Source organism: Peromyscus eremicus, chromosome 1 (genome assembly GCF_949786415.1).
Source record: "Peromyscus eremicus chromosome 1, PerEre_H2_v1, whole genome shotgun sequence".
Classification (NCBI taxonomy): Eukaryota; Metazoa; Chordata; class Mammalia; order Rodentia; family Cricetidae; genus Peromyscus; species Peromyscus eremicus.
In genome coordinates, this window is record NC_081416.1 from 158,999,174 (window position 1) to 159,011,542 (window position 12,369).

The 12,369-nt window shown below is 54.6% G+C and overlaps 1 protein-coding gene across 1 annotated transcript in view; it reads left to right on the forward strand.

Annotated features, from left to right (window-relative positions):
• The window catches only part of Ryr1 (ryanodine receptor 1), a 128,656-nt gene extending 116,367 nt beyond the window's left edge, over positions 1-12,289 (forward strand). The window contains exons 94-105 of the mRNA XM_059279630.1: positions 350-601; positions 3,146-3,276; positions 4,421-4,463; positions 6,110-6,240; positions 6,330-6,390; positions 6,773-6,919; positions 7,417-7,551; positions 10,444-10,600; positions 11,083-11,147; positions 11,238-11,338; positions 11,906-11,957; positions 12,087-12,289. Of these exons, the coding sequence (XP_059135613.1) occupies positions 350-601; positions 3,146-3,276; positions 4,421-4,463; positions 6,110-6,240; positions 6,330-6,390; positions 6,773-6,919; positions 7,417-7,551; positions 10,444-10,600; positions 11,083-11,147; positions 11,238-11,338; positions 11,906-11,957; positions 12,087-12,182 (1,371 nt within the window). The 3' untranslated portion in view covers positions 12,183-12,289. The remainder of the gene's footprint in view (positions 1-349; positions 602-3,145; positions 3,277-4,420; positions 4,464-6,109; positions 6,241-6,329; positions 6,391-6,772; positions 6,920-7,416; positions 7,552-10,443; positions 10,601-11,082; positions 11,148-11,237; positions 11,339-11,905; positions 11,958-12,086) is intronic.
• The last annotated feature ends 80 nt before the right edge of the window (positions 12,290-12,369 follow it).

Sequence of the window (12,369 nt, forward strand, 5' to 3'; positions counted from 1 at the left end):
AGTTTGAGGCCAGCCTGGGCTACATAGCAAATCCCAGGCAAGCCTATGCTATCAAGGTACTATGTCAAAAAAGAAAGTGTTGATGGGAGTGTGGTGCATGTCTTTAACCCCAGCACTCAAGAAGCAGAGGCAGGTGGATCGCTCTGAGTTTGAGGCTAGCCTGATCTACATAGTGAGTTCCAGGCTAGCCAGGGCTACACAGTGAGACCCTGTCTCAAAAGAGAGAATCAGGGAGGGAGAGAAAACAAAACAAAGTATCGTACAAATGTTAGCTACAGGTTGTGAGTTTGGGCGTAACAGGCCAGGTGCCACCAGGGTCCCCTCTGATTTACCTCTGACCCCACTTCAGGTCTCAGACTCTCCACCAGGGGAGGATGACATAGAAGGCTCCGGAGCTGGGGACATGTCAGGGGCAGGGTCTGGTGGTGGCTCCGGCTGGGGCTCCGGGGCCAGCGAGGAGGTGGAAGGTGAAGAAGATGAGAACATGGTGTACTACTTCCTGGAGGAGAGCACGGGTTACATGGAGCCCGCCCTGCGGTGCTTGAGCCTGCTGCACACTCTGGTGGCCTTTCTCTGCATCATCGGCTACAACTGTCTCAAGGTGAGACGGGACCTGAGACTGTGGTCCTTAGGGCAGGGACTCTGGAGGATGCTAGAGTGCTTGCGCAGAGGGGACCTAGGACAGTGGTCGGTACCAGAGGCTTTAGGATGGGTAAAGAGAGCCAGCCAATACGAGACTGGGGTCTTCAGCAAGGATGCTTTTGCAAATGGGAGCTAATGCAGACCACAGCTGGCATGCTACGCCCTGGATTATCTGTGCCATGCGTACGTGGTTGTGTTCCTTTCCCCATCGAGGGACAAATTTATCATGGGGAATATTATTTCCTGCCTGTCAATCATTTGAACTAAGATCTCTGTGAAGAGGGGAGCCAGAGAGACAGCTCAACAGTTAAGAGCACATGCTGCTCTTGCTGAGGTCCAGGGTTTGGTTCCCAGCACCCAGGGAGAGTGGGCCACAAATGGCTGTGACTCCAACTTCAGGAGATCTGATGTACTCTGACCTCTGTGGTCACCTCCATACACATACTAGCATGCACCCACACAGATGCATATATACACATTTAAAAGATTTTTTTAAATAAAAAGATTTCTGTGAAGTCAGGCCCAGACTAGTGCATGCTTATAATACCAGGGAGGCAGCATCACATCAAGTTCTAGACCAGCCTGAGCTGCATAGGGAGATCCTGTCTCCAAAATAAGCGGGGTATGGGCACACAAGCCCTCCCCCCAGCCAAGTAGCTTTTGACAACTGATGATTGCTAGGGGAGGGAAGAGACCATTTTCTTCAGGAGTGTGGGCTGGGGTAGGTTGCCCATGCTCCTGAGGAGGGGCCCACACCCACGTGTATATGGAAAACACTAAATGGACTCATGGGTTATATTTAAAAAAAAAAAAACAAACGAAGAAGACAAGGCCTGGCTGGACTCATGGGTTATATTTAAAAAAAAAAAAAAGAAGAAGAAGACAAGGCCTGGCACACACCTTTAGTCCCAGCAGCACTCAAGAGGCCAAGCCAGTCAGATCTCTGTAAGTTCCAGGCAAGCCTGGTCTAAATGAAAGGAAGGAAAGAAGGAAGGGAGGGAGGGAGGGAGGGACGGAGGGAAGACAGATAGACCGATCTGTCACCTAGGGTGTCTCTGGGTCTCAGATATGACTAGAGAGTGGATTCTCATGTCAGATACACCCAAGGTTTGTCATGCCCCCCCAAGCCATGTCTCATGGGTTCCACATGTCTGGAAGTTTGTGTAAATCTTGTCAATTTTGCTGAATGAGCAGAGCTCTTTGGTTCAGAGTTCTTGTGTGTACTCTGCCTTCTGCTGGCCCCTCCTCCCACAGCCTTCCACCTGCCCCTGTTTCATTCACCTTACAGCCTGAGTTAACACCTCTCCTCCGCAGCCCCAGCCTTCAGCAGACAACTGGGGCACCCTCAGCTTGCCCTTTCCTTTATAACATCACTCACATTTGCCTGCACCTCCCCCCCACCCGCCCCCTCTGCCTGCACCTCCCCCCCACCCGCCCCCTCTGCCTGCACCTCCCCACCCACCCGCCCCCTCTGCCTGCACCTCCCCCCCCACCCGCCCCCTCTGCCTGCACCTCCCCACCCACCCGCCCCCTCTGCCTGCACCTCCCCACCCACCCGCCCCCTCTGCCTGCACCTCCCCACCCCCCCACCCCCCCTCTGCCTGCACCTCCCCACCTACCCGCCCCCTCTGCCTGCACCTCCCCCCCCCCGCCCCCCCCCCCGCCTGCACCTCCCCACCCACCCACCCACCCCCCGCGCCTGCACCTCCCCCCCCCGCCCCCCCCCCCGCCTGCACCTCCCCACCCACCCGCCCCCCCCCCGCCTGCACCTCCCCACCCACCCGCCCCCCCTCTGCCTGCACCTCCCCACCCACCCGCCCCCTCTGCCTGCACCTCCCCACCCACCCGCCCTCTGCCTGCACCTCCCCACCCACCCGCCCCCCCTCTGCCTGCACCTCCCCACCCACCCGCCCCCCCTCCGCCTGCACCTCCCCACCCACCCGCCCCCCCCCCCGCCTGCACCTCCCCACCCACCCGCCCCCTCTGCCTGCACCTCCCCACCCACCCGCCCTCTGCCTGCACCTCCCCACCCACCCGCCCCCTCTGCCTGCACCTCCCCACCCACCCGCCCTCTGCCTGCACCTCCCCACCACCCGCCCCCTCTGCCTGCACCTCCCCACCCACCCGCCCCCTCTGCCTGCACCTCCCCACCCACCCGCCCCCTCTACCTGCACCTCCCCACCCACCCGCCCCCCCTCTGCCTGCACCTCCCCACCCACCCGCCCCCTCTGCCTGCACCTCCCCACCCACCCGCCCCCTCTGCCTGCACCTCCCCACCCACCCACCCCCCCCCCCCCCGCCTGCACCTCCCCACCCACCCGCCCCCCCCTCTGCCTGCACCTCCCCACCTACCCTTAACCTCCATCTTTCTACCCTGAAAACTCCAAGAAAACTCCTTTGGTGTCACCCACAGGCTCCAGGAGGGTCCCGTGGCTTCTGCAGAGACCATGGTCTCCTAGCACACCTAATGCCAACCCTCACCTCTGCCTCCCTCCATGCCTAGGTGCCCCTAGTGATCTTCAAGCGGGAGAAGGAGCTGGCCCGGAAGCTGGAGTTCGATGGTCTCTACATTACGGAGCAGCCTGAGGACGATGACGTGAAGGGGCAGTGGGACCGCCTGGTGCTCAACACACCGTAAGTGCCCAGCCCCACCTCAGGGTGGCAGGGGGAGCAGGGCTAGGCTTCTACTCCAGTCCAGGCCTGGTCCTCCAAAGGGCAAGGCTCCAGTCCCCAGGCCCAGCTTGTCCTCCCTAAGCCTGACCATTCTCTCCATCCAGTGGACACATTGATGTTCCTGAGGGTGTGGGACTGGAGTGACGGCTCAGTGGGGTAAAGGACTCGGGCTCACCCTGAGGACCTGAGTTCAGATCCTCCAGTGGCGACATAAAAATCTGGGTGTGGCTGCCCAGTGCCTGGAATCCCAGAGTTAGGAGGCAAAGGCAGAAGGATTGACGGGGCTCACTGGCCAACTGGTGACCTTGGGGTTCAGCGAGATGCCCTGTCTCAAAAAGTAAGGTGGGGAGGGCTGGAGAGATGACTCAGCCGTTCAGAGCACTGGCCACTCTTTCAGAGGACCGGGTTTGACACTCAGCACCTACATAGTGGCTCACAACCATCCTGTAACTCCAGTTGCAAAAGATCTCACCCCCACTCTGGCCCCCAACACACATGAAGGCAAAACACCCCCCCCACACACACACAAAAATAGTAGTAATAACAAATGTTAGAGTTGAGAGCCAGCTGGAATTGCTCACACTGGTATCTCAGCACTTGGGAGCTTGAGGCAGGAGGATAATTTGAGCCCAGGAGTTTAAAGCCAGCCCTGTCTCATTTCACTGTCCCCTGGCCTGGCCAGTGGCTCCTGACCCTCCCCACATGTCTTAGTGTTGTACTGCTGTGAAGAGACACCATGACCAAGGCAACTCTTATAAAAGAAAACATTGAATTGGGGCTGGCTTACAGTTTCAGAGGCTTAGTCTGTTATGGTGGGGAGAAGGATGGTATTGAGGCTGGAGAAGTAGCTGAGAGCTACATCCTGATCTGCAGGAAGCAGAGGGGCGTGGGGTGGGGACTGAGACTCAGTGGAGGGACTGGGATGGGGCTGGTGTGGGTTTTGGAAACCTCAAAGTGACACACCTCCTCCAACAAGACCACACCTCCTAAACCTTCCCCGACAGCTCGTCATGGGGACTGAGCATGCAAATATATGAGCCTCTGGGGGTCAAGCTCATTGAGTCCACCACACCACCCTAACCTCTCCACACTTCTCTCTTGATAGGTCTTTCCCCAGCAACTACTGGGACAAGTTTGTCAAGCGGAAGGTGAGAGGACAGTATGGGGAAGAGAGGGCGCCTGGGCGAAGTCCCTTGCTGCCAGCAGACCACCCCAAGCCTTGTCAAGTACTTGTTTTGTATGGGCCTCTCAGCAAGGGGCTGTGCCACTCTGAAACATTTCCCCTGGGGAACATGGGCGTGGTGATCATAGTTCCTTCTCAAAAGAGAAGCTGCATGTAAAGGGCACAGGGTGAGGATTGAGTCTGTAGGTGGGTGAGAGAGGAGATGAGCAATGATGTGGTAAGCACAGTTAAGAATCATGTCATTGGGGGCCTGAAGATTTAGCTCAGCTGGTAGAGTGCTTGTCAAGCATTCAGGAAGCCCTGGGTTCAATCCCCAGCACTGTATAAAATTAAGGTGGTGCATGCCTGTACTCAGGAGGTGGAGGCAGAAGAATCATAAATTCAAAGTCGTCCTCATCTACACGGTGAGTTCAGGGCTAACCTGTGCTATATGAGACTTTTGTCTCCAAAAACTCCCTAAACCAGCAGCTACATGAATGGATGGCAGATGGATGGATGGTCGATGGGTGGATGGGTGGATGATGGATAGATGGTAGATGGATGGATAGTTGGTGGATGGATGGGCTGGAGAGATGGCTTAGTAGTTAAAAACTCTTGCTGCTCTTTTAGAGAACCCAAGTTCAGTTCCCAGCACCCACATCTGTAGCTTATGACTTCCTATAATTCCAGCTCCAGGGGATCTGATACCCTCTTCTGGATTTCATGTGCACCCACACATATGTGGCATACACTCACACAGACAAACACACATACAGCTAAATCAACAATAAATCTTGAAAGAAGTAAATCAAATGAGCACTTGGCAATAAGTATTTGAAAAATAATAGAGGCTGCAGTAGTGACCTAATGGGTAAGTCCAGCTGCTTTTGCAGGGGACCTGGGTTCAGTTCTCAGCATGGTGGCCCCAGTGCATGAGATGCCCTCTTACAGCCCCTAAGAGCACTGCACACACATGGTAACACACAATCATAAAACTTAAAAAAAATAAAATAAAATAAATAGCTTGGTGATGCTGTACCTTTTATCCCAGCACTTGGGAGGCAGAGGCCAATAGATCTCTGTGAGTTCAAGACCAGCCTGGTCTACAGTGAGTTCCAGGCCATCCAGGGCTCAAAACAACAACAACAACAAAAATATATAAAAACTAAATCGGCGAAGAAGCACAGGAGTGTGTGTTGGCCAGGGAAGGTTGCTGTTTTACCAGAGCTCTGGAGTGACCCTCTGAGTTCATTAGGAGGTGGAGTGAGCCAGGTAGAAATGTGTAGGTGAGGGAACAGCCCGTGCAAAGTGCTTGGGGTAGGAATGTGAGAATGACGGGGATGCTGGTGTGGCTGGAGAGTGAACAGGGCATTCTATCAACACGCAGTTGAGGAGGCCGGGGTCCCAGCTATACAGCCCGACTCCCCAAACAGTAAAGTTTCCCCATTACTTTGCCTATTGCCACTGCCAGGTGTTGGACTTGCCTCCTGGTGACCTGCAGAAACCAGATCCTTCTTCCCAGGGAAAAAAAAAGCTCCCCCTACTTCTTATGCAAAGTTGAGTGCTGCCAGAACCCTCCATAGGCAAGTGCCCTTCCAGCTCGTCTTCACAGGCTGCCGCTTTCTCCTGCAGGTTTTGGACAAACACGGGGACATCTTCGGGAGGGAACGGATTGCAGAGCTGCTGGGCATGGATCTAGCCTCTCTGGAGATCACCGCCCACAATGAGCGCAAACCTGACCCTCCACCAGGCCTGCTCACATGGTGAGAAGGACACCTCAGCCAGGGGCGGGCCAGGGGACAGGGCTGGTTTCTGACGCCCAGGCACCTGGCTGTCTTCCCTGTTCCCGCAGGATCATGTCCATCGATGTCAAGTACCAGATCTGGAAGTTTGGCGTCATCTTCACAGACAACGTGAGGGGGGCTGTGGGTGGAGAGGGAATGCAGCAGAAAGATGTCTGGATGCGGGAACAGCCCAGGCAAAACCCCTAGGATAGCATTGTTCCCGTTGTTTGGAGGGTTTGGGGAGGGTTGTAAGCTCCATGCCCAGGTCTCCCTGACCTCAGAAAAATTCCTAAGCCCCTGTGTACCCTTGACCCTAGGGTGCCTTTTCACCCTGAGGTTCCCTGACCCCGGGACATCTGTTTCGGTGGGTCCTTCTGTAACTGATCTCCCACCTGCTCCCTGGCTCCCTAGCGCTCTGGAGCGAGCAGATACTCCCCGAGGCAGGGATGGCATCTATCCTTGCTCTAGGACACCCTTCCATGTTTCCTGACGCCGACTCCTTTGTACTCAGTCTTTCCTGTATCTGGGCTGGTACATGGTGATGTCCCTCCTGGGACACTACAATAACTTCTTCTTCGCTGCCCACCTCCTGGACATCGCCATGGGGGTCAAGACGCTGCGCACCATCCTCTCGTCTGTCACCCACAACGGAAAGCAGGTGTGGAGGGGACCTGGCAGGGACCTGCGTGGAAATCTGGGCGTGGCAGAGGGGGAGGGGTGGTGATCAAGAGTTACTGGGTGGGAGGGGGAGGTGAGGGCGGAGGGCGGGGCCATCTTCAGGGGGACACTTTTGAGGGGCGGGGCAAAGGGCATGGCAATCCGGAAGGGTCTGAGCCAGGAGGTTAGGGCATTCTTGGGTTTGTCTTTGTGCTTTATTGGGCGGTTATTTGAGATGAGTTTACCTGTGTAACCTGGAACTGGAACTCACTCTGTAGACCAGGCTAGCCTCGAATTCACAGAAATCGGCCTGCCTCTGCCCCCTGAGGGCTGAGATTAAAGGCGTGGGCCACCATACCAGGCCTAGGATAGGGCGTTCTAGGAGAGGGAGGGCCAAGCAGCTGGGGCGTAGAAGAGGCTTCAGAATCAAAAGGGTCGCTGAGTTGAGGTTCCTGTGTAGAAGGAGCCAAAAATTGACCCGTGCCTGCCCGTCCCCAGCTGGTGATGACCGTGGGGCTCCTGGCCGTTGTGGTCTACCTGTACACGGTGGTGGCCTTCAACTTCTTCCGCAAGTTCTACAACAAGAGCGAAGACGAGGACGAGCCCGACATGAAATGTGACGACATGATGACGGTGAGCCCCTTTCCCGCGTTTGTTCGTAAGTGTCCTAGTTAGGGTCACTGAGTTAGGGTCGCTGTTGCTGTGATGAAACACCATGACCAAAAGCACTCACAGTTCCATATAACAGTTCACCATTAAAAACAGTGAGGACAGGAACTCAAGCAGGGCAGGAACCTGGAGGCAGGAGCTGATGCAGAGGCCATGGAGGAATGCTGCTTACTGGCTTGCTCAGCCTGCTTTCTTATAGAACCCAGGACCAGCAGCCCAGGGCTGGCACCACCCACAATGGGCTGGGCCCTCCCCATCAGTCACTAATTAAGAAAATGCCTACATCCAGGTCTTATGGAGGCATTTCCTCAACTGAGGCTCCCTTCTTTCTGATATCTCTAGCTTGTGTCATTTGACTCAAGACGAGCCAGAACACCAAGCTGCCACAGCCTGTCTGTGTCAGAGTGTGTGGGGAGGTCTCGCCAGCTGGTGCAGATAAGATGCTTTGAACAGGACCAGCCACAGACATAATTTCAGCTGTTAAAGCTGTAAACTGTAGCCTTTAATCCCAGCACTCGAGAGGCAGAGGGAAGGGAATATCGGTGAGTTCAAGGCCAGCCTGGACTACATTGAGAGTTCCTCAATAGCCTTGAAGGTCTTAGACTAGGGGTCGGAGGTATAAGTCAGTGGAAGAATACAAGGCCCTTGGTTCAGCAAAAATGTGCTGATGCAATTGCAGTACTCAGGAGGCTTGGGGCTGGGGCAGGAGGATCATGAGTTCAAAGCCAGGCTGAGCTACTTAAGTAGGGAGACTGCTACAAAGGTTTTCTTTTCTTTTTCTTTCTTTCTTTTTTTTTTTTTTTTTTAATTTTTTGAGACAGGGTTTCTCTGTGTGGCTCTGGCTGTCCTGGATCTCACTCTGTAGACCAGGCTGGCCTTGAACTCACAGAGATCCGCCTGCCTCTGCCTCCCAAATGCTGGGATTAAAGGAGTGCGCCACCATCACCCAACTAAAGCTTTTCTTTTCTCCCATAGTTCAATCTTAAGTGCATATTTCTCTTATTCGAGCGATGGTGATCATAACTCATGCTGACTTTGACGTGCTAGAGGCGGGGTTGCAATTGAGAGAATCATTTCAGGGGTTTGTGCCGGAAGATGGCTTATGATCTGGCTTCATGGGCCCCTGCTCATGAGTCACAGTCCAGTCCCACAGCCTGGTCCCCATCACTGTCGCTGGCCTAGCTCTTAGTCAACACAACTGGGACCTCTCACCTCCTGGGAATACAAAAACAGCAAGTGTGAAGTCTGTCCCATGTTCCAGATGGGCCAATCCCCACCCCTCCTCAGCTTAGAACCTTCTGGTGGCCCCCACCCCCACCCTCGCAGAGAAGACTGAATTATGTCACCATGGTTTACAGAAACAGGGAAGAGCTGGTCCTACCTGAGTCTAACCACAGTCCTTCTTGCTTTTGATTTCTGGCTTCCTGGTCCTTTTTCAGTTCCTCTAGGACCATGTGTTTCCTTCCACTTCCGGTCCTCCGCATTGACCTCTCTCTGCCCTGTACCAGACAACACACCCCTTCACCTGACATCTTACCTTCCCAGTTGAGTGCTGCCTCCTACAGGGAGCCCTCTCTGACCATGCTTGAGCCGGTCCCTGGCTCGTCTCCTCCCTGTTCTTGTTCATTGTGACCCTTTCTGCAGCCTTGCCAGCCTAATTTCAGTTCCTCATGGAAGCAAAAGAAAAAACACTTTCTTTCTTTCTTTCTTTTTTTACATGCATGGTGTTTTGCCTGCTTGTGTCTCTGAGTTACCCACCCACCATATGGGGTCTGAGAATTGAACCCGGGTCCTTTGGAAGAACACTCAGTGCTCTGATCCAACTCTCCAGCCTCCTACCTCCCAAAAGAAATTTTAAAGACTTTGGTGTGTGTGTGTGATAAGGTTGGACTCCGGGCCTTGCTACACACCCAGCCCCCCAAATTTACGCTTTCGTTCCCAATAGTAATGTAGTGCATTTGGACTGCCTGGCATACGTTCTCCCATCATCCATTCTCATGACACTTCCTTCCCAGCCCGGACACTCGCCCTCCTGCAGGAAGTCACTCTGATTGCTGCTCTGAGGCAATCTGAGGCGTTCTGGTCTTCACCGAGCCTGGGAGGGCTCCTGAGCTTTCTCCTGATCGCAGTGATCACAGTGTACCTCCCCGACCCAGCCTGACCCCTCTGTCCCTGTCACCCCATCCTATTTCCAATCCCCAGTGTAGCCAAGGATGCCCTTGAACCTCCAATCTCCTGCCACCATCGGAGGTGACAAGCAGGTACCGCCACCTCTGTCTCATGTGGTGCTGGGGATCAAAACCAGGGCCGCATGCATGCCAGGCAAGCACAAGATGTGCCCACTGGGGTAAGTCCCCAGCTCCAACCCCTTGTATTAGTTACATTTCTGTCCAGTGTGATCAAATACCCAACCAAGGCAACTTAAGGAAGAAAGGGATGGTTTGGGACCCCAATTCGAGAATACAGTCAGCCCATCATGGTGTCCAGAGCGTGGGGTGCTGGTCACTCTGAGTCCCTAGTCAGGAAGCAGAGGGAGGGAATGCTTTCTCATTTTTGGTTCATTCTGGGACCCCACCCCACACTGGGTCCACATTCAGGCTAGGTCTTCCCACTTCAGTCAACTCAGTCTAGAAACTTCCTCATGGACGTGCCCAGCCGTTGACCTCCTAGGGGAGTCTAATCCTGTCAAGTCGATCACCTGCCAGGACCTTTTGGTGACAGCTCTGTCCCCGGCTGTGAGAGAGAGGCAGGGCCCAGGGCTGTGTCTGTCACTCCTGTGTCTCCAGGCCTGCCTAGTCCAGGCTTCTGGCGGGTGATGGTGACTGTTGTCTGAGTGAACCCTCCCCTCCTCCTCAGTGTTACCTGTTCCACATGTATGTGGGTGTACGGGCCGGTGGAGGCATCGGGGACGAGATCGAGGACCCAGCGGGTGACGAGTACGAACTCTACCGCGTTGTCTTCGACATTACCTTTTTCTTCTTCGTCATCGTCATCCTGCTAGCCATCATTCAGGGTCAGTGCGGCTGGGTGTGGGTGTGAGGAGTGCCTAGTATCTGGGGGCTGGCTACCTCCCTGGCTTAGCCTCTTCCTACCGTGAGACCTCAGGAAGGTGGTTTCTCTGAGCCTCAGTTTCTCTATCTGATAAATGGAAGTGTTAAAACCAGGCACAATGGCACATGACTGTAATCCCAGCACTTGGGAAGCAGAGGCTGGAGGCCTGCAAAACCCTGAGGCCAACCTGGTCTACATAGTAAGAGGCTGGAGGCCTGTGTAAACTTGAGGCCAACCTGGTCTGCGCTCCAGGCCCGTCAGGGTAAGGTGTTTAAGATAGCCATGGAGATTAAGCATTGCGTTTCTTTGAAGTGTCTGCCCCATAGGAAGTATTCAATAAATGCCTGGTTCTGTTCCGCTTGAGAAGTGTGCTGAGATTAGGGAACCCATGGAGGAAAGGGTGCTGGGTGTACATGGGTCCTGACCTGTGTCCTGCCACCCCAGGTCTGATTATTGATGCTTTTGGGGAGCTTCGAGACCAACAAGAGCAAGTGAAGGAAGACATGGAGGTGCGTCGGGTCCAGGGATGAATCTCAGGGGTTCTGGGGTCCCAGGGATGTTACGTGGGTCCTGACTCTGACGTCTCTCGTTGTCCTCAGACCAAGTGCTTCATCTGCGGAATAGGCAGTGACTACTTTGATACGACCCCACATGGGTTTGAGACCCACACTCTGGAGGAGCACAACCTGGCCAATTACATGTGAGGATGGGAAGTGGTGGGTGAGCAAGAGGCTGGGACTGAGTGAGGCTGTTGACAGCCAGGGCAGGGCTACTGAGCCTGGGCCAATTATGGAAAGGAGTGTGGGTAGCCATGTTTTCAGTCAAACAGAAGGTAAACATCACTGTGGCTTTAGTGATAGAGCAAAACCCCCCAATGAGGGGCTACCTCAGGGGTAGAGCCCCTGCCTAGAACCCCCCAGTGAGGGGCTGGGGTGTGGCTCAGTGGTAGAGCCCCTGACTAGAATCCCCCAGTGAGGGGCTGGGGTGTGGCTCAGTGGTAGAGCCCCTGCCTAGAATCCCCCAGTGAGGGGCTGGGGTGTGGTTCAGTGGTAGAGCCCCTGCCTAGAACTCCCCAATGAGGGGCTGGGGTGTGGCTCAGTGGTAGAGCACCTGCCTAGAACTCCCCAATGAGGGGCTGGGGTGTGGCTCAGTGGTAAAATACCTGCCTAGCATGTACTGGGTTTTGGGTTTCATCCTCAGCACTTGAAAACTAAACTTCAATGCAAGTATGGTTGTTATCTTTCCCCTGTGGTCCTCTGTCCCTCAGGTTTTTCCTGATGTATTTGATAAACAAGGATGAGACAGAGCACACCGGTCAGGTAAGGGATGCTAATGGGGGATGAGTAGGCTATACTCTAGTTACACGCTGAGTGTACTCAATAAACTCGTCTCAGAGAAACCCTGAATTTGAAGATGTGACCAAAGGACTCCTGTCCCCCCAACCGCAGGAGTCGTATGTCTGGAAGATGTACCAGGAAAGGTGCTGGGATTTCTTCCCTGCTGGAGACTGTTTCCGCAAGCAGTATGAGGACCAGCTTAGCTGAGGTCTGCAGCTGGCCCTCCCCACCTCAAGTGCCTTACTCCCACCATAAGCTCCCGTCCAGGCAGCTGGGCACAGGTGATGCTCAACTAGACAAATAAAGCCTATGCTACACCCCAGCATCATTGTGTTGAATCATTTAAATTTGGGGGGACTGGGCATCCAAAAATCTGCCCCCCACCCCAGAAAAG